We start from the raw sequence: 26,959 nt of genomic DNA on the forward strand, positions 1-26,959 counted from the left end.
TAAAATCACGTTTTTTGCTCTTTTCTTTATTAGGTGAATCTCAGACTTTGTTTTGTGAATCTCAGACCTTGTTCAGTGAATCTTAGAGCTTGTTTTGTGAAACTTGGTCATCATAAGTGGTTTAAATCACGTTTTTTGCTCTTTTCCTTATTTGGTGAATCTCAAACCTTATTTTGTGAATCTCATACCTTATTCAGTGAATCTTAAGGCTTGTTTTGTGAAACTTGATCATCATAAGTGGTTAAAATCACCTATTTTGCTCTTTTCTTTATTAGGTGAATCTCAGACTTTGTTTTGTGAATCTCAGACCTTGTTCAGTGAATCTTAGAGCTTGTTTTGTGAAACTTGGTCATCATAAGTGGTTAAAATCACGTTTTTTGCTCTTTTTATTATTTGGTGAATCTCAAACCTTATTTTGTGAAACTTGGTCATCATAAGTGGTTAAAATAAATGGGGGTATGATTTTCTTTCACATTCTTTTAAGATGGAATGAACTAAAGCAGCACATATTCAAAAAAAAAACCGCAATTAATTTTGTTCCTCAACATGAAGGTGGAAAAAGATCAGAAGCTATATACACAACTATACTAGTACAGAGCAAAATACCAAAGTGACAACTATTTCTTTTCAGCGTAGCGATTAACTTAAAAAATGGAAAGTTCCAAGGTAAGGACTAGAGCACACCTCGAGAATCAATTTCTTGATCGTTCCTCTAATGGGGGAGTAGAGATAAGGGAACAACTCACATGATGAAAACTAGTGGAATGATTTAATTATTTTAAAACCAATTAGCTCAAATGGCAGAGCTTTGTGCAATGCACAAGGTGTGGGTTCGACTCCAATGTTGGTTATTGACTGCTATTGTTACTTCAAAGCCTAATTGGTATTTCTCTAGTGGACTTTTGGGTTTTGGCCTTTTCTGTCATGTCCAATTGCACCCAAGTTATCTATTTTGCTCTTGTTTTCAACCATTTTGCTCTAGTAGACGGCATTAGTATTATGCCCGAAAAGAATTAGAGAACTAGTACCACAATGGCCAATGCTGTATAAGGATTTCTAGATAGCTACAGGTTTCTCATACATTAAACCTGTAGCTATCTAGAAATCCTTATACAGCTTAGACCTTATTTTGTGAATCTTAGAACTTATATTGTGAAACTAAAGGACAATATTGTGAAACGTGGTCATAAATGGTTGAAATTATCTATTTTGCTCTTGTTCTTATTTTGTGAAGCCTAGACCTTGTTTTGTGAATCCTATGGCTTATTTTGTGAAATTAGAAGGTAATATTGTGAAACGTGGTCATAATTGGTTGAAATCACCTATTTTGCTCTTGTTCTTATTTTGTGAATCCTAGAGCCTGTTTTGTGAATCTTAGACATTGTTTTGTGAATCTTAGAGCTTATATTGTGAAACTAAAAGGTAATATTGTGAAATGTGGTCATAAATGGTTGAAGTTATCTATTTTGCTCTTATTCTTATTTTGTGAAGCCTAGACCTTATTTTGTGAATCTTAGAGCTTATATTGTGAAACTAAAAGACAATATTGTGAAACGTGGTCATAAATGGTTGAAATTATCTATTCTGCTCTTGTTCTTATTTTGTGAATCCTAGAGCCTGTTTTGTGAATCCTACGGCTTGTTTTGTGAAATTAGAAGGTAATATTGTAAAACTTGGTCATAATTGGTTGAAATCACCTATTTTGCTCTTGTTCTTATTTTGTGAATCCTAGAGCCTGTTTTGTGAATCTTAGACATTATTTTGTGAATCTTAAAGCTTATATTGTGAAACTAAAAGGTAATATTGTGAAACGTGGTCATAAATGGTTGAAGTTATCTATTTTGCTCTTGTTCTTATTTTGTGAAGCCTAGACCTTGTTTTGTGAATTTTAGAGCTTATATTGTGAAACTAAAAGACAATATTGTGAAACGTGGTCATAAATGGTTGAAATTATTTATTTTGCTCTTGTTCTTATTTTGTGAAGCCTAGACCTTGTTTTGTGAATCATACGGCTTGTTTTGTGAAATTAGAAGGTAATATTGTGAAACTTGGTCATAATTGGTTGAAATCATCTATTTTGCTCTTGTTCTTATTTTGTGAATCCTAGAGCCTGTTTTGTGAATCTTGGACCTTGTTTTGTGAATCTTAGAGCTTATATTGTGAAACTAAAGGTAATATTGTGAAACGTGGTCATAAATGGTTGAAGTTATCTATTTTGCTCTTGTTCTTATTTTGTGAAGCCTAGACCTTGTTTTGTGAATCTTAGAGCTTATATTGTGAAACTAAAAGACAATATTGTGAAACGTGGTCATAAATGGTTGAAATTATCTATTTTGCTCTTGTTCTTATTTTGTGAAGCCTAGACCTTGTTTTGTGAATCCTACGGCTTGTTTTGTGAATCTTAGATGGTTGAAATCACCTATTTTGCTCTTGTTCTTATTTTGTGAATCCTAGAGCCTGTTTTGTGAATATTAGACTTTATTTTGTAAATCTAAGAACTTATTGAGTGGTTGTTGACGTATATTAGCATTAACAAAGTAAATAAAAATCCTATATTTATATTTTTTCATCTATATGAGACTCGAACTCACATCTTGTGCTATAGCACAATGCTCTACCTTTTGAGCTAATAGATGATATTAGTCAAAAAATTATTTATGTATTAACAAATAACAAACCTATCGAAACGCTAGTGATTTGATATACATTTGAAAACATCTTTGTAAACATTTACAATAACACAAGAAACAAAAATAATCACAAATAAAGTTGAACCTGCCAATCAGGAAATTTAAGTTCGAGTATGTTTAATTGCTCACGTAGTTGCTCATATCGTGTGAATGTGTGATCAACCTCTCTTTCTTTTCTTCATACTTGGAAAAGGTATCTGTAAAAAACAAGCAGGTCTATAGATCAGTAAACTTTATCCACATAACATATAGAGCTTTTTAGGTAGAACTTAATTGGTGCCGTTAGCATCAGAACAACCATCAATGTTCTCTATATCCTGCGAGGTTTCTGAAATATTATTTAGAACCTTATGAAGATACATTACAAGGAGTTACATTGCCTATAAAAAAGAATCGGCTAAAGATTAACGAAGAACAACACATTATGCTCAATTGCTCGTACCAGTAGTTTATAAACAAAATCGACTTCGAGATTCACTCGTATTAGAGAGGCTCTTTTGTAAAGTCATTAAGGTATTTGGAACAAAAATGCACGAACGTGAATAAACATGCTATATTTTACATAGAAACTGCTTACCTATATCATCTTGCTCTGGTGAATCAAGAAGTATATCAGAATCAGAATGCAAAAAGGGTGAGCCAGGATAATTTCCCAATGCTCCAAGATCTGAAGATATCAGTAGACGGCATTAGTATTATGCCCGAAAAGAATTAGAGAACTAGTACCACAATGGCCAATGCTGTATAAGGATTTCTAGATAGCTACAGGTTTCTCATACATTAGACCCGTCACATCCGTCATTTCTCAACAATTTAATCTTTCATATTTTCAACAACACAAGCTTGATCCAAAAATGATTTAGGGTCGGTGACAGGTAAAAGAATGAAAAGAAAAGGGAATATATGACTAAGACTCCCTAAGTTTTAATAAATCACATTTAATCAGCACTTCCCGTTTAGTTGAATCAGCATATCCAGTTTAAATACATGCAAAGAGACAGGGGACAAAAACTCACCTCCCAAGTTTGATAAATCTGCGGTTAGATCAGATAGGCTAAAATTCCACGGAATTTGAGCCAAAGACCGAAGAGAATCTTTAGAATGTCCGTCCCCGCCATCGAGTTGAAAGCTATAATCCAATCAAGATCCCACGTCGGATTGGAAAGTCAGATCAAGCGCAGAATATCTACTCCCATCCCCGGGATATCCGAAGCGATGAATGGAAAATGGCCACTTGATGCCACCGATGTTGGACTAATCGGCATGTCGACATGACATTACTAGGTGGGATGTGGTGCGAGGATCCAATGAGTTACTCTCCATCATCATACCGCAACAATAGTCATAGTATAAGAGAGAGTAAAGGTATGTACTGATTGTCAATTACTCTCTTAAGAGAAGGCTCATAGACCTAAAATTAAGAAATAAGTAGACATAATGCGGGCCGGTCTTATGATAGGCTTATTATGAGACTTACTGATATGAAAAAGTGTAATTGTGGAGAAGGCACTCACTCATTCCTTAATTCATAATCATAGGTTGGAAATTATCGGGAGCGGGGACTCCGTTCACGACATGACAATTTGGATAATCCATGACTCATAGAATCAAGACGACCGAAGAGGCGGCATTGGAGGTGGATGTAGAACCAGGGTATCCCATAGGTAAGTTGTTAGTTTGTGTTGCAAATAATTTGGTCAAACACATAGGCATAAAAAAAAATAGTCACCGAAGAAAGAGCTTTATCTTTGGATACACGGCGCCATTAGGAGCCCTTTCCAAAGAGAAAGGAACGGACATAACATAGATTTATCAAGAAAATTTGTTCAACGTAAATTTCAGGATATTGCATCTCCAAAAATGGTGAAGAAACTCTCTATGGAACATAGCTTGCATTGAAGTGGAACTCATAGAAGTGAACAAAATTATCATCAGCCCGACTGCAATAACTATTTTTAGGCGTTGTTATTGTTAAGTAAGATCACATAGTTTAATTTGAATGGCTCTAGTTTTAAAACAGGTTCCTGCTAAAAACAAAAAATTGAATGGCTCTAGTTTTAAAACAGGTTCCTGCTAAAAACAAAAAATTGAATGGCTCTAGTTTTAAAACAGGTTCCTGCTAAAAAAATACAAAAAGTCTCCTACACATTTAATTTTCGAAGTATATACAGCAGATTTCGACGTATATACAGCAGCTGCAAAATGCTAGGCGGAACAATGCAAATGAGGTGTAGCTACTGAACACGCAAGCAACAACACATTTAAAAACACAGAGTAGCTACGGAATGAAACACACATCCAAAGAATGACAAGATAGTCACAAAATATTGTACTCAAGCATCCAAAAACTCGAAAAATAGAGGCGAAACTACTAAAATTAAGTATGAAGCAACAACAACAAAAGTGAGGTTTATCCTCACAAACATAATCATGAGCAACATTGGAGGAGATGGAAGCCCTTCTTCTTTATCGACCGTGGATGGATTAACAGAATCAGGTGTGCCTTTTTCTACACAAGAAATTAAGAAATCAAAAGAATTAATCATAATACAAGCTCTGAAACTGAAAGTCTGGAATCAACATGTCTTCGATACATAATAATGACAAATAAAAAGATCCACACCTGCAAGATCTCGGGTCGATTCAACCCACTCATCAACAACAATCTTCCATTCACTGTCAAATCCAAGAAAAGAAAATGACCACACTGTCTGTTAATTTGTGCAGCAAAGGAAACAATATTGTGTTCATATTAATAAGAACACCGTCCAGCAGGACAAATCATGAATACATCAGTTGCTTAACACACAAACAACACATAACAATCATCACACAGTTTCTTAAGCTGAGACTAACTGAAGAAACCAAACAACACATTAACCAACAATGAACAATGATTCCTGCCTGTTAGGAGAGTACGGAGAGTCAGGTACGCAGAACTGTATCCTTGTGACATGTGGTTTTAAGGACAAACCTAAGTTACCTGAAATCGGTCATAACTAACAGTGAACATTAATAATGAAACTTCAATTGCGAGAGTAATCGCGCAAAAAAGGAACGCATAGAAATCAATGGAAGTCGAGTGAAGGAAGATAGAAAAACAAGAGCAGCGATAATTTACCGAATGAAATAAGTTTATAACTAAAAATTGCGAGGGTAATTAAAGTAATTAAATAAGTTTATAACTAAGAATTTAAATAAATAAGCAACAAAATCAAAATCTAGTAAAGAAACGGAAAGGAACATACGAAGAAACGGAGAATCGACTTAAATAGATTGTAAGTGTTCCTACTGTGCTTGATTATGCTTTAAAAGAATCAAAACACAGAAGAACAAATAAAATTTAACGAATTAAATAAGTCGATTGAAAATTAGGTAAAAATTACGGAATGATAATAGAGGTCGAAAAGCTTAGCGAATTGAATAAAACATTAGGTGACCGATATTACCTAAATTGCGGATGATAATGGAGGTCGAAAAGCTTAGTGATAATGGCGGATGAAAGCTTAGTGATAATGGCGAATTGAAGACGGAGCTCGGATGATAATGGTGAATTGAAAGACGGAGCTCGGATGATAATGGCGAATTGAAGATGATAATGGCGAATTGAAGACGGAGCTCGGATGATAATGGCGAATTGAAGACGGAGCTCGGATGATAATGGAGGTCGAAAAGCTTAGTGATAATGGCGAATTGAAGACGGAGCTCGGATGAAGACATGTTGAAGAGAGAGAAAATGAGAGGAGTAAATGATTGTATGAGGGGGAAATATGTTAGTGTTAGGAGGTATTTAAGGAGACACGTGTCAACATCATGTGTGTCTCTAATTTTTAGATCCAATGGTTTAGAAAGGGTTATTAGCTCACCCTAAGAAGGGTCACTCACGTGATTCAACAATCTCTCTCTCTCTCTCTCTCTCTCTCTATATATATATATATATATATATATATATATATATATATATATATATATATAAGATGGTTGTTCATATATATTGATATGTCGCATACATGGGAGTGTTTCTTATGGTCATTTGCATCGCTTTTTTTTTTTTTTGTTACAAAAGTTTGAAGAATGTATATCGTTTATGACGAAACAACTATGTACGGAAAATGTGAAATTGTAATATGTATATGGAGAGTACACGTTTTTTTTCTTATTATTTTAAGGAGAAATTGACGAGATATTAGATACAATTTGAATTGGGCCAAATTTCACTTTATGTATAAGTATTGGGGCTAAATTGCTCCAATTGAGAGTTACGCAATTTAATTTCACGATTTTAAAGAAATATGAAATTTAAATCACCACTTTCCGCCCAATCAAATACACTCAGAATTATGTAACAACTCAAACTAATACGACTACACCAATCTCAATTAACCCATTTACCACCTCTACCGGCCCTTCCAAGTTCCAATTTCCATATCTACCCAAGTAGAGGAGTGGACACCGGGTGGCCTACATGAATCACGAGGGAATCAAACAAATTTCCAGCAGCTACCGAAAATGAGCGCAAACATACAAACCAAGCAAGGGATACCTTATATTATACTCTTCCTAAATCCTAATCATTATCATTGACCATTCTAAGATTCATACCAAGTAAATCATAACCGTTGCGTAATTCTGGGTTTTCCTTAAAAAATAACTTGAAGGAAATAATGTCCAACTCTAACAGCGATGATGGTATTGAAGAAACTAACAATGAACATTCATTTGATAGGGTTAAGCAGACTCTCAAAGATCGATCAAAGGTTTGATTTTAATTTCAATCTTTCTAATTTTATGTGTTTTTATGTGATTTCAATACTATTTCTGACATGGGTTTCTTTTGATTTGTGTAGAAAGTTGCAGAAACCAAAGAAAAAACTAAAAAGATTATCTCTGAACATGCTGAAAGGATTGCAAAGCAAGCTGAAGAACATGAACAGTTTATCAATAAGGTCGTATGATTATATTATGGTGTTAGTGTATGATTTTAATGATTTTGGCATGTGGGTTTGGGTTTGTGTTTATTGTTTTTCAATCTTATGTGGTTATGTTGGGTGAATATAACATGTTTTGATCATTTACTATCAATTAATGAGTCTTTCATACAATCTCCGATTCTTTGGAAATGCTCAATTTGCTTTTTACTCAAGGATTAAGGCTGTGAGTGCGGTGGTGAGACCAATAAAGTGGGTGATTTTACTAACAAAAACATACTCAAAATGCAATTACAGTGAATAGGCCTAAAACGGAATATGGGGCATTTCCTGAGAATTGGAGGGAGTATATAACAGGTTACCTTACCGAAAAGTTATTAATCATGTAAATAGCTGTAGTTGATGGGTTTTTGTTATTTTTTTAGGTGACTTATCTGTGTGGTGTACTTGGGTTTGGAGGATTTTGCTTTATACTTGGGGCAAGTGAGTATATCAGTTCTATTCTTCTGTAACTTTGTGTCTAGGGTCGATTTGTCTGACAATGCTCTCAGATTTGCGTTTGGATGTTCGATTTTTCAGGGCCGCAGGATATTCCACTCGTGTACTGTCTATTCTATGTCATATTTGTTCCACTACGATGGATATATTACCGTTACAAAAAGTGGCATTACTATCTTTTGGTAAGTTCGTCCATCTTCCAATCATATGGTGTAATTTATTGGTGCACATATATTAAGTGTACTGTGGAATTTAAGTAGTGTTGTTTTGCACAAGAAATGTTTGGATGGTTGTTTTATGCTGTCAGTGTGCCCTGTTCTTAAGCATCTAGTGAGACATAATCCATAGAAATCCATTTGACGACCTTAGCTGAAAAAATGATTCTATTCTTTTAAGAGACTGGGTTTAAATAGTGATGTTGCTTCCTAAATCAACAACCTCTATGCAAAAAAGAAGTTGCTACTATTGAGCAAACATGCTTCCAAGTTGTGGATGTTGTCATGTGGTGGTATATGAAGTGAGATGGTATCTAAGAGGCATAGAGAGGAACACTCTGTGCGTGTCAGCTGCTTGTGATTTGTTCATTGAGTGACTACTGCTTCAGGAATGAGTGAACTTTTGCCTGTCTATATGTTTGGGGTTGAAAGCCCTTTGGAAGTGATGTGGTAGCTAGGACTTATGCCTTTGGTATGGGCTATGGAGGTTCCATATCATCGAGGATCAAGTATCTCGCCAATAGAGTTGTTATAATACATTATGAGGATGTAGTTTATCTTACTCCCTTTTCTTCCTTTTTATATGTTGCTGTACAACTTCGGACTCATGGCTTTTCTTCCTTTACATGTTAATACTCGTTCAAATCCAAAAATGTATTGTTGTAAAATGGTTTTTGGAAAAATACAAATAATTTTAGCCAACATTTTGCACCCCATGTCTTTGAGGTGTGTTCTTTTGCCTTGTGATTTTTGCCTCACCGCCTTAGTTTGAAAAGGTGCGAGCGTGCCGTGGTGCTAGGAGATGATGATGCACTAGGCAGTAGGTGCAACTGTGCAAGGTGAAGGCATGCACCTTTTGGATCTGTGTCAGTTTTTTGGTGTGAGCCTGTAAATCCCTCTTGCGCCTTTTGAATGCGAGACAATCTTTTTATGAGCCTTTAAATATGTTCTGCCCCTATGTAATACTGTAAATAAGAAACACATTTTCATACCCCAAATATTTTAGGAAATATAAAATTATTCAGCATATGACATGTTGTAATAATTACTAGCTATTTGCATATTTATTCTGTTTTAGTTTGTGTTGTCAGCTCATATGACAAAATCTATAGCATAAACACATGGTAGGCCATAGGAGAAGAGAGCCACATAGACTCCATGACATGAAAAGCACACTAATTGGTGGTAATGATAATTACCCTCTTGAAATATAGACTAATGGAAGACAACATATCAGTAGATTATTCCCGTAAAGTAGTTACGGAGTACTTAATGTAATACCAGAAGATGGTTAAGTATAATGCTCAAGATGCATCAAGTGGATAGAAGAAAAAGAAGGCAAAAAAGCATGTAACAGTTAATATAGGAAAGAGGATATTTTTAAAAAAATGAGAGAACACAAGAGGAGAGCAGAGAAGAGTAGAAGAAAGTAGAGAAGAATTGAGGATAACAGAGATTGTATCACAAACAGGCCCTTGATGAACTGGAAGCGTGGATGTTTAGCGTAGGAACAGCAGTGATAGAGACTGAGATAATTGAGAAAAGCAGGGGCTGATTTTAGATTAAAACAAAGAAAAATGATTGCTGAATGCTGACAGTAAAAGGTGGAAAAGTCAAGTTTGAAGGGTAAATTTTCCTATAAAAAATCATATTCAAAGGTTGGGATGGTCATATGCCTTGCAAGTGACTTTTAATCACTTCAAATTTGTCTTGCTAAGAATCTTGCCTGTAAACATGCTTTGTAATGTCTTGCACCTTAAGCCAAGGCGTGCGTCTTTGCTCGCCTTTCAGACACACCCTTGCATACAATCTTCGATGCCTTAGTGGCTGCGCTTATTGCGCCTTGCGCCTAAGGCACACTTTTTCGAACTAAGCTCATTGCCTCGGTGCTCCTTATGCCTCTTAAAATTTCACTGTTTGTTTGAAAGCTTATGATATGGTATTTAATTCTCGCTTGTGTGCTGGTGACTGGTGAGTCAGAATTGTATGTAGGAGTTAAGGTCTTCTAAGTTCGGACTCGCTCTAATGTATTTCAGCAGTAAAGAGGGTTATCCCTCTCTTCAGCGAAATTGACATAGGTTTGTTCTATTTTGATTTTGCTTGACCAGTGAAGCTGGAGATTCTCATTGTTCTTCAATGTTACTGCTAAAATGTGCATGCTAATTTCCTTTATAGAATGTCCCATGAGAGAACGCCAATATTTCATCCGGTTCAATCTATGTATAAAAATATCACCATCAAACTTTACCTATATTTCCACGAGTTAATCTTTACAACACGTTATTTTTTGAGAAAGTTACTGCAAAACATGTACATGTGCAAATTGTGTATGTATATGTGAAAAAAAGGTAGTAAGAGAGAAAAGACTGTCTACAAGACTACAAACATGAAAAACCAACTCGAATTTTAGATATAAGAATTGAAGATATAAAACTTTTGGCGAAGGTTTTCTAAATTACGGCCGTGAACCATTGTTTTACATGCGTACCATAACATGCATGACAACCCGATACCAAAATTTCTCTTCTACAATGCAAACTAGAATCCTTCCAACAAAGGAAATGTGTGGAAGGAAAATGACATTGTTTTGTTCCCCCTCCATGTTCCCCACCTTTTGTTTTCGTACCTGAACAAAGAGTGTGTTTGGATTGTTTTCAAAGTTAGTCAAGTTCAGTCATGTATAGCTCTCTCTAAACATGAAAGTTGAAGCTGTCGTGTATCTTATTCCTCTTCTCTTTGACATGACTGTGTGACACTTCTCTGATACAATGCATTAATAATTCCATTTGACATTGACTTTCTAAAGAAGTTTACTTTGATACAATACATTAATAATTCCATTTGACATTAACTTTCTAAAGAAGTTTTACATGTTTTTTTTCTGAACTTCATAATTTGGATTCTTATAGTCCCTATTTGGGCAGTATGGGCAGTGGGCATTCTTTAATGAGTCTGAGTAACATAGTTTTATATTCAGTATACGGCTGCTCTGAGTAATGAATTCCTAACCTATTTGTATGGCTACTGTGTCATATACTAAGATATGGCGTGTTATATATCCTTGTAAAATAGAGAATTAAGAGGCTAAGAAGTTATGCTATTTCTTTTTGTAGTGTTCTATGCTGAGACGCAGTTATATTTATCAGCATATGGTATGATACAAAACAATTTAGGTGTACGGGTGGATTAGTAATATTTCCATTTTATTGTTTTTAATCCTCCTCCCCAACTAGCTATGTAAATAGATATACCTCATATTCAAGTGGTATGCTAAAGTTTTTGTAAGCTCTTAATATCTTGTTTTATCTCATCTATTTTTATCCTCTTCTCACAGTTACTGTCGTCTTCTCCAAAATTTCCAATTATTATCTTAATTCATGTCTTCCAAACTTTGATCTGCATCATGGTGAGATGAGTTTGAAGTAGTATGTGAACAGATAGAATGTATCCGTAACCTCAAAGGTAGTAATTAGGTGGGTTATGAAACAATTTTTGGTTTCTTTGCACCAATGTGTGGTCACAGCTCTATCTATGAAATAAAAGTTACAACATATGAAAAGCAGATTTTCTATAACTTACTGTGAAGCAGATACAATGTTAGGGTGTATCTGTTGCACTGAGAGACCTATGTATTACCGTTTGTCATGCACATGTAGATAAGTAGATTAATGTTCGATGAACAAACATCAGTTTCTACCTTTCAAACCTCTTTAACTAATTTTCTTCTCCTACCGACCTAAGAACTAGCTCATAATTTTGTCATTATTGTTGCAGGATTTCTGCTACTACGCTAACACCATATCTCTGGTTACGCTTCTTCTCTATCCGAAAAATGAAAAGCTCTTCATGGTATGCTTTTCATTTGCCGAGGTAAGCAAATCTGTGTTCAGCTGTGGGTTAATGTGTGCATTAACGTCTAATATGCCCTTTTAGTTTTCTAATTACTTTGAACTGCAGGGGCCATTAGCATGGGCAATTATTGTATGGAGATGTAGCTTGGTCTTTAACTCCATTGATAAAATCACTAGTGTTCTTATACACTTATTGCCTGGTGAGTAATTCTTGATTTCCTGTATAAATATTCCATTGATCTACTTTTTTCCTACATGTTCTTAATACCTTTTGAATAATTTGCTATTTTGTTCAATAGAGGTTTTGTCAGATATAATTTCGGCACAAGCTATCTTTCTTTTTAACTGCAAAAGAGTTTTGCAAAGCTTATCATTTTATATTTCTGACTAAATTTGGTCAATGTTAGTTCATGATCATTTTATACCTTCCAAATTCGTGATGTGGTTCACTAGTATGATATTTGTAGTGGAGCCAACTTTCATTGTCGTATGCTGATATGCTCTACTCAACAACCTAATCCATTCTTGTCTCCCTTCAACGCAATTAGTTTCGTTATTGCTTGACGATGGGGAATCTACCAAACTTATTGAAAGTGGGTTTTATAAATCTATCCCTCCCTCGATTCGGACTAGTACTACCTCCATTCTAGAATAAAGTCATAAACTTCCTTATTTGATTTATAGAAAAATCAAGAAGCATAGTAAGTTGTGGATAAGAACACCTGTTGTTGAAAGATGTGATATCATATACTGACACCCCAAACTGGGAAGTTTTTGAGAGATATGAATTGTGAAGAATAAGAATTAGACAAGGATTGACACAAACTAACAAAGTTCCGATTATGAGCGGTTAGGGAGAATCTAGTGGAAAACCTAATCCCTTTCACTTGCATATGTTTGGTTTCTTGATGCCTCTAATCGGTTCAATGGATCCTTGAGGATTTTGATGATGATATGGTTACTGTTACCAAATATATTGACCTCATAAAGGACATGTATGAGGGGGCTAGTGCAAGTGTTCGCACTAATGTTGGGAGAACGGAAGAATTTCCTATTACCATCGGGGTGTATCAAGGTTCCGCACTTAGTCCTTTTCTCTTTGCTATAGTTATGGATGAGTTGACAAAGGATATTCAGGACGACATCCCTTGGTGTATGATGTTTGCCGATGATATTGTGTTGATTGATGAGACAAAAGAGGGGTGGAGAGAAAGTTGGAATTATGGAGGAGACTTTAGAGACTCGTGGGTTGGTGAGCGGGGAGTAAAGGCGAGTATTTGAGGTGTCAGTTCACTAAGGTGGCGGGGTTGAGATCGACAGAGGCGGGGAGTATTATTTTCGATGGGAATGTTGTTGAGGGTTCGGATTTCTTCAGATATCTAGGATCTATTATTCAAAAAGATGGGGAGTTAGACGGAGATGTGGCTCACAGAATTAAAGCGGGATGGTTGAAATGGAAGAGTGCTTCAGAGTTTCTATGCGATAAAGATATGCCCCAAAGATTAAAGGGAAAATTTTATCGCACGGCAATTAGGCCTGCCCTAATTTACGGCTCCGAGTGTTGGGGCGTGAAACATTGTCACATTCAAAAGATGAGTGTGGCGGAGATGCGCATGTTGAGGTGGATGTGCGGACATACAAGGAAAGATCGGTTAAGGAATGAGGTGATTAGGGAAAAGGTGGCGCCAATAGAGGACAAGATGATGGAAAACCGACGAAGATGGTTTGGCCATGTGAGAAGGAGACCTATGGACGCACCAGTTCCTAACTGGAGACTTGGAGAACAGAAAAGGTCCCTAGAGGTAGAGGAAGACCGAGACAGGCATGGTTGAGAGTGATAGAGCACGATATGAGAGTTCTGGGGCTTGAGGAGAGTATGGTGACGGAGAGGGCACAATGGAGGGAAAGGATACATGTGGATTTTTAGTATTTGATGTTTTTTTGACAGATTTAGTGTTTTATTTATTTATTTAATTTAAAGAAATTAATTTATTTATTTTTCTCTCCTTTATTACACACTTTTTCAACAACCACTTTCTTATAAATTTTACCGGGTTCATTCCGGATCCTTAACTCTATTTCGGTTTTTAAAAATCGTTTTAATCTTTTCTCTCGATTTAAATTTTAAGTTTTTATCAAAGAAAGACGGAATTCGATTTTAAAACCCCTAAGTTCGCCTTGACTTCCCATTACATTTTCGTTCTCCCTTTTTTTTTTCATCTTCCCTTTTTTATTCGCATTTTGAGGCGTGCGTTCACCCATGGACGGTTCGAAAGGATGATTCATGTCAGCCGACCCCAAATCATTTTGGGATTAAGGCTCTGAAGTTGTTGTTGTTGTATGGTTACTGTTACCAGGTTCCCGATTTATTCAGCTATCAGGAGACACTTATTGCGATTATTAATAATTAGAGTAATCATCTATTTTGAAATTTTAAGTGCTCATGTGTGTTAATATTTAATGGCTGGCTGGATCTTATTAAGAGGTGGCTGGGTTGTGGTTTACCTAAGGCCATTGTTGGTGTTCTTGGTCATTTGATGGCATCCGCAACCACTCTTTTGCGTTTTTGATGGACGGTGACTAACTTTGTATTTGAGCGCCTGCACCTAGTTAGCTCATTTAACGTGAAATAGCATATCAAGCGCGGTAGACTTCTACATAAGATTTGGTAGAAAAGGCAAACTTGTCAATCTCTATCAGATCAAGTAAATTTGGCAAATACGGAGTATTTGTACTGTATACGGGCACCACTATAGCTTATTGGCTTATTGCTGACTGTTAAAGGCGAGATACATCACCCCTCCACCGAAAACAAAAAAGGTTCGGCCTTCCATTTTTGCGAAGTTCAGCATAGAGTATAAAATGCATGACACCACTTGGAGTTTTGGAAATAGATGATTAGGATAGGTAATGATGATGCAATACGTACTTACCTGACAAGTGGACAAATCATAAAAACACTATTATTAACTATATTATCGAAAACATCGCCAGAAAAACCATTGAACATTTTAGAGCCTTAGAGTTTCCACAAAAAATCAAACATTATTGCACGTTTAATCGAGTAGGCTTTCTACTTAACGACATAACCACACCCTTTTGCCAATTCTCGTCTCGTCTTGATTTCTAAGTAGGATGTTTCAAGTTATTATGTCAGGAAATACCCGATTTCCGTAGGTGTCGCTCCAGGTCAACTGCTTTTCTCCTTAGAATCGTCGGATTTATTTCATAACTCCTTCCACAAGTCATCTTTGCAAGATGACAAAATTTGCTTCTCATTGTCACCATTTTTCAGAAATGAGCCCTTTCCATTCACTCTCAGATCAGATATGAATGCATTACTACACAAATGGAAACAAGAAGTTTCACTAATTCCAGTTTCATACCTAAAAGTTGAGTTATTTTTCCAGTTTTTTAAGCATAATAAAGTAACTTTTCTTTTTCGCAAGTTTATGTAAAATTCACCTTCATATATTATTACTTTTATTTTTGAACATATTAATATTGAACAAATGTGAATGTGACTATGTTTGGCACCAAAGTGAATCTTCAAACAGGGTCATTAATGTGAGATGACCCTAGCTGCTAGTTTTCGTACTACGCTCTTTTCTTTGCCAAATTATCCTAGCGTGTGCTAGTTTGCATGTTAGACCTCTTTAGAATCTGAAAAAAAAAAAGTTACCGTTGCCCTACATTTTATTTTGAAAATACAAATTGTTTGCAACAATAATGCGTATCTTGTCTGTGAGGCGTGCGCCTTCGTCTTGCTCCTTGAGCCTTGTCGTCGAAAGCCATCATTGCCTAGGTGTGCCTCGCACCTTTTAAAACTAGGCGAAATGTTAAAAACACTTAAAAGCACCAAAGTGAAATTTTTTGTAATTTTAATTTTTATTTAAAAACGTTAGGTATGAGTTTATGTGTTCTTTTTACAACAAGCTTCCCAGATATCGTGCTCAAAACATCCATATTATGCATACAGAAATGATCAGCTGTATGGCTGTATGCTGTAAACCATTTGAAACTTGGTTAGTTCTCGAATGATCCCAGAAGTAACATATTTGACGGATCATACAGGTTTGGTTTTCTTTACTATACGATGGTGGAATCCGACAACCTTTGCAGACATGCATCCAGAAGGAACTGCTCGAAGAGTGTCATGGCCGTACGTGGAGAACAAGTCATACTTATGGACATGGCTGGTTTTCGTTCCTTTGATAGTCTATACCCTTTGGCAAATCCTCTATTTTCTCATTGTTGATGTTCTGCGCAGACAGAGGTTGTTACGAGATCCTGAAGTAATGACTTCTTACAGGTAATCTGGTTCAGGCTGTTTGAATATTTGTCTTTATCTTTAGTTTCTTTAGAATTTTGGATGAGTAGAGCTGGCTAGTTTGTGATATTTTATGGTGACAAATTGCTGTATATGACAATGGCATAGCATGACAACGGCCCAATTCGCCAATTACAATAGAGCCAACAAAAACTGGGTAAAGGTAAATTTGGAGGGTTTAGATGTAACCCCGTGCTGAAAATTGGGTAGGTAAGGAAAAAGGGACTAAACAAACACCAAGGGATTGGGGAGACTTCATTGCTTTTCCTTTCCGAAAGATCCCCAATCAAACGCATCTTAGACTTCATTTCATCGTCACTCAAAAGCCTGTGAGCTTGAAGTGCTGATAGTGCTTCCATTGTACCTTGTGCTCAAATTATAAATTTGAGAATAGGAGGTTTTTAGGATTTGAACATGAGACCTCATGATCATTGATTGTGCCCTCATACCATACAAGAGGATCGTCTGAAGTCCTCTGAACCAATGAACCAAAAACCTAAGCAAATATTTGAGATTCAAATCATTATTTTGTACCTTAATGACGAACATATTTTTAAGTTCACTGTTTCTTATAGTATTAAATATGCTCGTCAAGTTAATTATAAAGTTTTATGCAAAATAAAAATAAATTTGAAATAGGAAGTTCTTTGGCAATAGCTAAATGATGCCTACTACGATTAAGAGGTCTGTAGAAATACTAAATATGGACACTTATTCTAGCGAGTACAGAATACTATATTAGCGTGGTATTTAGTATTGGCCGCTTAACATTTATCAGGTGACTTCAGCAATGATTTCCCAAATTTTTAAAGGACTTTCCAAAAACGGATGCTCATCTAGTATGAACATATTTGACCGATACGACCAACACAAGGAATGACCGATCTTGGCCAACACATCAGCCATTAAATCATGAACATAAAGGATACTAGAAGTCTAGAACCATGTGGTCGATATGACCAAGACATAAGCTGCAATAAACAATGCCATTGTCCACGTTAGTGTGATTCGTAACCGATACCATGATTTTTGATATGATGCTCATATCCTATCATTCTTCATTAAGTAGTGTACGGTTGCCCTATTCTCGGTTATGGATCACTTGGAAACATGCTTTCTATTTCGAAAGTGAGATAATCTCACTGCACCTTATACCACTATACCTGTCTAAGAGGAAATATAGGCATCGTGGCAACAACAATGATGATATTTTATTATTAAAAACAATCACTGATTTCTTTCTTTCAATTTTTTGGTTAGGGAACTATCGAAGAAGGCTCAGAAAGCGAACAATATGTGGTGGCGGTTGAGTAGCTTGCTCGGGGACCAAAACCGTCTTTTTATGTATATAGCCTTTCAGGCCTTGTTTACAGTGGCAACCATGGCACTGACAGTTCCCCTCTTCCTGTCATATCATCTTCATGTCATTTTCCAAGTTTTGAAGGTCTCAGCTGCAGTCTGGAATGGCGGGAGTTTCGTGCTAGAGGTCATGCCTAGGCAGGTCATTCAAAAGCAGAAGAAAAAGACAGAAATGCGCCCGCTTCAAGCTCCCCTTGACGATTCCCCGCCTTTGCAACAAGCTTCAGTTTCGTGAATTTGATACCTTTCTATCTTCTAATTATGTTGTTTTGATTTTACCAGAATTGGTCTCTTCTTCTGCATCTCATGTTAATTGTTAACCAAGCGTTTCTGATTTTATCAATGGTTCTAGTTTAGGCCACATCTATTTGTTTGTGCTTCTTATATTATGGCACATTTAGGGATCTTGACAGATTACCAATGTTTCGAAATTGAAACAGCGTTCAGTCAATCAATTTGAATGTGTACATAGTTTTGTAAATCAGGTCGTTTTGCTTGAAAATTCAATTGGAATCTTATTTAAGATGATTGTATCATTGTATGCCTAAGATATCCTCTGACGGCAGACTGGCAAAAACAATACAAATCTTATTTAAGATGATTGTATCATTGTATGCCTAAGATCTCGTGGCCAATCTTACGCCCTTTACCAGCGTGTCGTATTGAATAGGAATTGAACACACAACCTATCATGTAGCATCTACACCTTTAGCCAACTAAGCTAAACAAGCACATTGATTCTTTGTTAACAGAAATGATATTTATCTCAATTTAATTAATGAGTAACTGCTGTGACTAAACACCCTAATGAGTCTAAGAAAGTTGTGAGAACACAATTAAATAAAAATATAAAATCTTTAGTTTCAAAGTTTTCAACTCCCTCCTCCAAGGTTATTTTTATCCCCAAACAAAAAAGCGGGTTTTAACATTTTACTATTTATTTCTAAGGCTCAATGGCGGGAGTAAGAATCCTTTACATTTATTTTCTCCATTTCATCCCATCGCCTGTAATAGGTTATATTATATTATTTCTCTTTCACATCATCCTCCATTACATCTACTTGAGATCGTTAGATCGTTCAAAGAAAGGATATGAGTCGTTGAAAAGAAATGGAGAGAGAAGGTAACAGAGAGGATCCAAATTTCAATGCAGGGACTCATATTTTTCCACTTTATCCCCCATGAAAGATATTTATACGAGATAAAGAGTTAAAGACCTCCTCACCTAGAATTTACTATTTATGAGTCTTAAGTTTAGTCTTGAATTTTTTAAATACAACTTAAAACTTTTCAATAGTAAATATACCTTATCCCTAGTGCTGTCCTCGTCTGGGGATAATTATCTACTCCTTCATTTCTTTGTTGTCCTATTTCATTTTAGGGTGTTTCAATCAATTGTTATCTTTTCTATTTTAGAAATGCATTTGATGAACAATTTGATCATTCACACCCAATTTGATCCAATTGTCATCATCCTCTTTCTTTAATTTTTATGCCAACACCAAAAAAACTACAATTGATCGGGGTAAACGCTGACATGGCTCTATATAATCCCTTCAAAAATGAACTCATAATAACCGGAGTGTGGGGTATATATATATATATATATATATATATATATATATATATATATATATATATATATTTGGTCAAAAGTTTCAAAAAACAAAAAATAGAATTTTTGTGGTCATTATCTTAATTTTGCCTGTTATGTTAATGTTTGACACAACTCACAAGTACCAACAACCATCAACCACTTAAGGCAATCATCTCCAAAAACATATCACCCACTCGTTCCGTTCCATCTACAAAAATGTCGGCTACCTTTTCTACATTATTCTTCCTATCGGCATTGCTCTTCTCCTGCTTCGCATCAGTTTGCTTATCGTGCAGCTCTTTTGCTTATGATAATCACATCAGGCTCGCAGTCGACGGCCTACATGGCGACGAATCAGATGACTGTGATCCCACCTTTTCCAGGTTTTTTTTTTAATCTAACCTCACATTCTTATGCTCATCATCTTGTGGCAAAGTTGATGTTTTTATAATTTTTCATTTTTGAAAGCAAAGAAAATTTCTTGTATAGGCAAAGGGGTAGTAAGTAAGACTTTTGTTAAAAGATAATGCAATAATGCAACCAAAAACTAGCTATGAACGTATAAATATCGCCACATAAGTACATAACTGGGTTAAGACTTAAAGCTGTGTATTTAGGCTATATGTTAAGAAAAACTGTTAATATAAAAGCATAATTAAAGTCTTCATTTTGTTAAATAAACTTTTAGGGAGTAGTTTTATATTTTATGCAAGTAAAAAAATGATGAAAAAAAAAGTAAAATAAGATTATACAACCAGTTGTAAAAGAGCATTTTATTATAGAGTTAAAAAACTATACAACTAACTAGTTGTATAGTCTAGTTACTAGGAGCAATATTAGATTTGAAAAAAGGAATATAATATAAGTACTACTCTTTCCGTTCAACCCCACTTTGCATGTTTGCTTTTTGCACGGGTATTAAGAAAATGATTAAAAAATCTATAAAAAGTACATATGTAAAGAGAATGGTGAGGTTAAAAATGTTAAAAAATTATAAAGGTAGGGTTTTATGGTTGATTAGTGTGGGATATAAATGACATTTTTTTGTAAATATGGAGTATGAATAAGGATAGAATGATCATTTTCTTGACCCAAAAAGGAAATATGTAAGGTGAAGTTGAATTGACGAAAAAGAAATACATGTAAAGTGAAGTTGAATGGAGGGACTATCTTGTATAGAAAAAAAAAAGGATTTATGTAGGAAAGAATTTTTTAAGCACAAATTTTAAACTACTTCATCAACTAATTCTATTGACCTTATGTTTTACCGCAATACAATTTGTCCTAATATATGGTTTGAGAAAGATAAAACAAAAAACAAGACTTCATGTCATAATACTGTTTATAGTGACACGTCATTGAATTATAGTTATTTATAATATACCTATTATTAATTGGTTTTGGGATAAACTCTCTTTAATAGGCTGTATTCTTTTTCAAATATTGGTGTTTAACGTGAAAAATGTTTGTAAATTTGCAAAGTTTACCAATCGAGGCAATCTACCAATTTGGGGATTCGATATCTGATACCGGAAATTTAATAAGAGAGGATCCATCGTGCGACTCTGGAAAATGGCCCTACGGTGAAAGTTTCTCTACCAAACCAACTGGTCGTTTTTCTGATGGCCTTCTTATCATTGATTATTTCGGTATGATTTCTCTTCACTTGCTTCAATTTTAGAGTTGTATGGCAAAGTGTACATTGACCTCACGTAGTCACATAGAGCTAGTCCAAGACTTAAGCAGACCAAACTAAATTAAGTCGAACATACCAGATTGTCTTAAAATGAAAACCAGGTCGTGGACATAAGGGCGGACCTAAAAGTTACAATAATGGATCAGACCATGGACGTGGTTTGATCTTTAGACCGAATAGATCAAAAATTATGTTTTTTCACCATTACTTATACGATAATTGTATTCTCCTATTCTAAATAACTCTCTCTATTTCTTTTTTCGTCTATTCACAATACTCTCTCTATTTCCTTATTTGGCAAACTTTTATACTTATTTTAATCACCCCACCCCACAACAATACCCCACAATACTCATATTTTATCTTATTTTAATCACTTTATCCCACAACAATCCTTATTTTAATCAGCTCACCCCACAACAATACTTATTTTAATCACACAATACCTTATCTTCCTCCAATCTACTACCCCACTCCAATACTTTATCATATAATACTCCCCTCCCTTAATTCCCGTGCCCTTCATGAAAGGGGAGGGTTATGTAGAATAGGAGGGAGTAATCAACTTGCTACATACTAATATTAAGTTTATAATGTTTTGTAAAATAAAATTCTCATTTGGTTGACAAAATTGTCGTATTGTTCAAATTGGAAAATGCAGCAAAATTCGTGAGCCTACCATTTATTGAACCATATCTAAAGAAAGATGGTAACTTTACGCACGGGGTGAACTTTGCGGTCGGAGGTGCTACGGCTCTTAATGCTTCTACTTTGAAACAGAAATATAACATATTTGCAACCACCAATCATACTCTGTCTCCGCAACTTGCTTGGTTCAATTCGCATCTACATTCTTTTTACCATGACATTTCAGGTAAATTAAACGCTATTATATGAAAATCTCATTTTCAACTGGATTGGTACGGTGACCGATTTTACTCTTGACCTGGATAAAAGAAAAACTATAGATAGTTTCGTCACAACACCGAAACCAAGTTTCTTATTTTATTTTAGAGCATTTAAAAAGTATTTTTATTTAACATATTTTTTATGATTTCTATTTATACGTAGAGAAAAGAAGAAAATTGGCAAAATCACTTTTCATGATAGGTGGAGTAGGAGGAAACGACTATAATTATGCCATTTTACAAGGAATAGCATTGCCAAATGTATATGAAATGGTGCCTCAAGTAGTTCAAGTAATACGAAATGCAGTGGAGGTATCGATTTCTTATTTCCAATTCATTTGCTTAATATGTTGTACTTCTCGACATCATGTTTATATCGTTTCAGGTGATTAAAGGTTAAATTTAGCAAAAAGTGATAAAAAACATCATAATTAACTTTTGACTAAGAAGAAATAAGGGCATTATTTCCTCCGCTCAGTCATTTGCTTAACTATTTGAAAATTAAAATGTTGGCTAAATGCTAACACAAATGCATCTCATATTGTTTTTTTATATGCAGGAAATTATTGAACTTGGTGCTACTCATATAGTTGTTCCAGGAATTTTTCCTATAGGTTGTGCACCAATGTATCTTGATTTATTTAAAACAAATGATTCTAGTATGTATGATGAGCTGAAATGCTTAAAGAAATATAACGATCATGCAAATTTTCACAATGATTTTTTACAACAAAGTATCGTAGAGCTTCAGATGGATCACCCGCATGTTGCCATCGTGTACATGGACTACTTTGGAACTTTGAAAGAAATTCTTCGTAATGCTGCTGTGCTTGGTAAGTTAAAATTTTACGCATTTACTACGACTATATTTCAATCCCGAAATTAAAATCTGCATATATACCGCTTAATAGTAAAACTAACCTATATTACACGAAATTAGCATGTAAAAACTAGAAAAATACTCGGAATATTTATTTAACAAAAAACTTACTAATTGCAAAATGTAGGGTTTGACGAGAACGCACTGGAAGAAAGATGTTGTGGAAGTCTTGGAAAAGGTTGTGGAACTAGTGGAGCTCCTGTTTGTAAAAATCCCCAAGACCATATTAGTTGGGATGGACTACATTTAACCCAGCAAGCTTATCATGTCATGGCAAGACAGTTGGTTCGCTCTATATTTCTCGCCTTTCAAAATGTTGTACATGACTTGAAGGCATTTGAATGAGCTTATATAATGCATCTAATACTATCTCCGATTTTTTTTTTTTATTAAGTTCGGAAAGTCATATTTAAGCTGCGAATATGATTAAAATGTTTTCGATGTGACTTTCAATTAGGAGTCAGAATGTTAATAAAAAAAATTCTAAACTACTAAATTGTTAAACTATTTAGTCGACAAAATGGAGGGAGTATTAAATAACGATCTAAATCATGACGGTTGAGTTTACCGGTTCTGGCCTCTAGGTTTGTTAACCTTCTTGTCCCGGTTTTTGTTGTTGTGCTCTAACTAGAGGCGGAGATAGGCTTAATTCTGGGATAAGGTTGTGACACAATCGATTTTGTAAAGGTTAAATAAAGGTCTAGTCCACTTTGTTTATTTATAATTTGAAATTAGGTTTGAACATACATGGATAATCTACCCGCCAATAACGATTACAACTAAAAATAATAAACGTGATTAACTCATATAGATTGCAACTTTAAATAAATAAAGCACTAAAACTATTTAAATAATAGAAATGAAATAAGAACAAAAACAAAAGAGAGAGTGAGAAAAGTATACCAAAGGAAATGAGAGACTTGGATTAGTAAGTTCAAGACGATGGATCACAAAAGATTGAATCTTATAATAGTTTAATTACTAAACTAGTTTTAAACCCGTATAATTCACGGGTCTGCTTTTAAAATTTTAGATCAACATAGTTAATCATAATATAATTAAGATATAACGTTTAATTTATTTCGAATTATTAACCATATATATGAATCAGTGATCACTCTTAAATCTTACCTCCTCTCATTCATCATATTCTTTAAATTCCTCTCATTCATCATATTCTTTAAATTTGCTTTTGGTGGGAATTTTTAGGACCTTACATGCACGTGATTTTTATAGAGTACTTGTGTTGTTTTAAACATTAATTTAGGCCCAAAAAAAGAAACTAAAGAAATCTGTTAAACATACAAAAAAAGAAAAATGTAAAGAAACTTTTACGCATTTTTATATCCCTTAAATTAGTTTTGATCATGACTAACCCGACTCTTTAATTTAATTACTTTCATAATAAACGTAACTATTTTTTATTCATAATTCTTACATATTTAATTACCCATATCACAATTTTTTAAAATATGTAAAATTATCTTACAATTAAATTATTGCAAGGCCATTTATTAGAAAAGTTACTCACTATAAAAGTGGCTTTAAAATTTAAAATTCCTTTTTTTCTTTACTAAAGATGTATGTATATCAAAATATATAACGAAATATATAAGATATACTTTGCATGAGGTAAAGGTTGAAGTTCAATCTCTTCACATTCTACTAATATTGTACTTTCTTAATTTCAATTTTATTGTTCTATTTTTATTTTGGAAAAAATTTAAGAAATGAAAGTAAATTAATACTCTACCTCTAATTTGAAGAAAATGGGGTAATATCATGATGATGGAAGGAGTAATAACTATTTCAATAGATAACTAGGTTTGTGACCCGTGAAATTTACGGGTTTATTTGTTTTAGTTTTGATAGACAATGTGGTAGCTACTAATTTTGAGAAACTTCACAACGGAGCAATGACAAAGACGACTCATTATATATACGTGTGTTTTACTCCGCAATATAATAAAGTGAGTTTTTTAAATATTAAAAGTTGAAACCATCCGTATATAATAAATTCCGTATGGAAAAATCTTCAATAACGCCTTATAAGGTTGAACTCAATATCTCAGTATAGTCATCTCCAAATTATTTCCAGACCTTTTCATCAACCTTCCCATAGAAATATCTTTGAAATCTTATCACCACGTGCATGCTTTAAATATTATTTACATCTGAAAAATATTTATTATATCGATAGAAAAATATTAGATACGAATCAATGGTATGGTCGGTATCTACCCCATGTATTACGAATTAAATTTTCATTTCAATAGCTCAATAATCTAAAACACTATATTCCCTAAATCCGAATTCTAAAAGGTTCATAAATTTTTTTAAGTTCCTTATTACTATTTCAAGAATTTGATCTATCTCTTGTTATACTTATGTCCACGATACTATATAAAAATAAAAATAGTATTAAAGATTATATAATAATCTATTCCGGTTTTGGAAAAAAAACATAAACTTAAAAATATACGGATTAGAATTTAGAAACCATACTATTTAATATTTATCTGAAGGTTCACTTTCGCTTCCTTTTAGTACGCTTTCTTTTAGTACATGCCTTGATAATAGTTCATATGAAATGGAAAAGAAAAATATATATTAGAGATGATTATACTCATGAATACAAAAATACAAATTCAAATAGGTTGATCGGGAAAGCATAACAGTAAAATTACACAATAATATACGCTTAATAACAAATTTAAAGAAATATTATAAGATCTCCATTTTGAGATCAACGATCATCTTATAATGGTTAAAAAAACATAAACCACTTAAAAAAGTAAAGTAAATTTTATAAAAAACAATCAAAAGGCGGGAGTTGGAGAAAACTTAAATTAGAAGAGGAAATGAAATAATTAAAATGATTAATTAGTCATGATGGTTCAAAAAGTAAATTGTGAAATTTTAAAGATTTTTCATTCAATTATTTGTACTTATTTATTTACCATTAATTATGAGAGTAGGTTTTTTTTCTAGGAAATTATGAAAGTAAGTTTTATGTATTATTCCTGTTTTGACAAAAAAAAAAAACACATAAACTTTAAAACATACGAAGTAGAATTTAGAAATCATACTATTTAATATTTACCGGAAGGTTCACTTTCGCTTCATTTTATTACATGCCTTGATAATAGTTCATATAAATGAAAAAGAAAAATATATGTTAGAGATGATTATACTCGTGAATACAAAAATACAAATTCAAATAGGTTAATCGGAAAAGTATAATAGTAAAATTACACCACAATATACGTTTAATAATAAATAAATAAAAAATATTATAAGACTTCTATTTTGAGATCAACAATCATCCATTACTATCAGTTTCTACCTTACGTTTTTGTTACCTTTAATTTTACCTCATTTTCGTGCCTTTTGTATTTCTTCGCTCTTCAGATTACCCACGTGATGGTTTGCCTTATCTGCATTCACATATGTTTCATAGTGCTTTAACGTTATATAAAAAATATATTGACTAAAAGATAAAATATAAACCTAGCAAAAACTTGACAACCGAATCAAAACAATGTCACATGTAAGTCACTTAAATTAAAACAACTGGAAAACATGAATTCAAATATAAAGCAAATGATTCATAAAACTAACAACATAACAAATTAAAATATACTTTATTGGACACAACAACAACAACAACAACAACAACAACAACAACAACAACAACAACAACAACAATACTCGACAATAATACTCAATATAATCAATATAATCAAATAAATAAATTAAACCATAAAATACAATTCACAACTTAGAAACTCATGACAAATGGGCATATTTTAAATAAATAAAGTGAATAGAAACTATTATAGGTAATTATAGGTTTTATAGTCATTACACAACCAGAAATTCCCCTTTTTTTAATTTATTTTGTGGTATTATTAAATTAGATAATGATTGCCGAGCACCTTAAGAGATGAATTAAATAGGACAAAATGTTAATGAAAATTATGGGGGTGGAGTAATATAAGGAGTTT

General features: G+C 34.0%; 2 protein-coding genes across 3 annotated transcripts; both read left to right on the plus strand.

The window, feature by feature from the left end:
- Window positions 1-7,144: 7,144 nt before the first annotated feature.
- LOC141597165 (glycerophosphocholine acyltransferase 1) lies at window positions 7,145-18,352 on the plus strand. 2 transcript variants are annotated; one of them, XM_074417524.1, is made up of 8 exons: window positions 7,145-7,447; window positions 7,538-7,636; window positions 8,044-8,101; window positions 8,198-8,298; window positions 12,106-12,201; window positions 12,289-12,382; window positions 16,257-16,494; window positions 17,773-18,352. In XM_074417524.1, the coding sequence occupies exons 1-8, from the start codon at window positions 7,355-7,357 to the stop codon at window positions 18,104-18,106; spliced, it is 1,113 nt and encodes a 370-aa protein (XP_074273625.1). In that variant the 5' UTR covers window positions 7,145-7,354; the 3' UTR covers window positions 18,107-18,352. The 2 variants fall into 2 exon arrangements, with proteins under 2 accessions (XP_074273625.1, XP_074273626.1); XM_074417525.1 differs by lacking the exon at window positions 8,044-8,101 and having other exon boundaries at window positions 7,267-7,447; window positions 7,538-7,661; window positions 8,170-8,298.
- Window positions 18,353-19,586: 1,234 nt separating this feature from the next.
- On the plus strand, window positions 19,587-23,321 carry LOC141597164 (GDSL esterase/lipase At5g03980-like). Its single transcript, XM_074417523.1, has 6 exons — window positions 19,587-19,851; window positions 20,951-21,117; window positions 21,826-22,038; window positions 22,236-22,384; window positions 22,632-22,905; window positions 23,080-23,321. Exons 1-6 carry the CDS (start codon window positions 19,685-19,687, stop codon window positions 23,295-23,297), a joined length of 1,188 nt encoding a protein of 395 aa, XP_074273624.1. The 5' UTR covers window positions 19,587-19,684; the 3' UTR covers window positions 23,298-23,321.
- Window positions 23,322-26,959: the final 3,638 nt, after the last annotated feature.

This window comes from Silene latifolia, chromosome 8 (genome assembly GCF_048544455.1).
Source record: "Silene latifolia isolate original U9 population chromosome 8, ASM4854445v1, whole genome shotgun sequence".
In the NCBI taxonomy this organism is placed as follows: Eukaryota; Viridiplantae; Streptophyta; class Magnoliopsida; order Caryophyllales; family Caryophyllaceae; genus Silene; species Silene latifolia.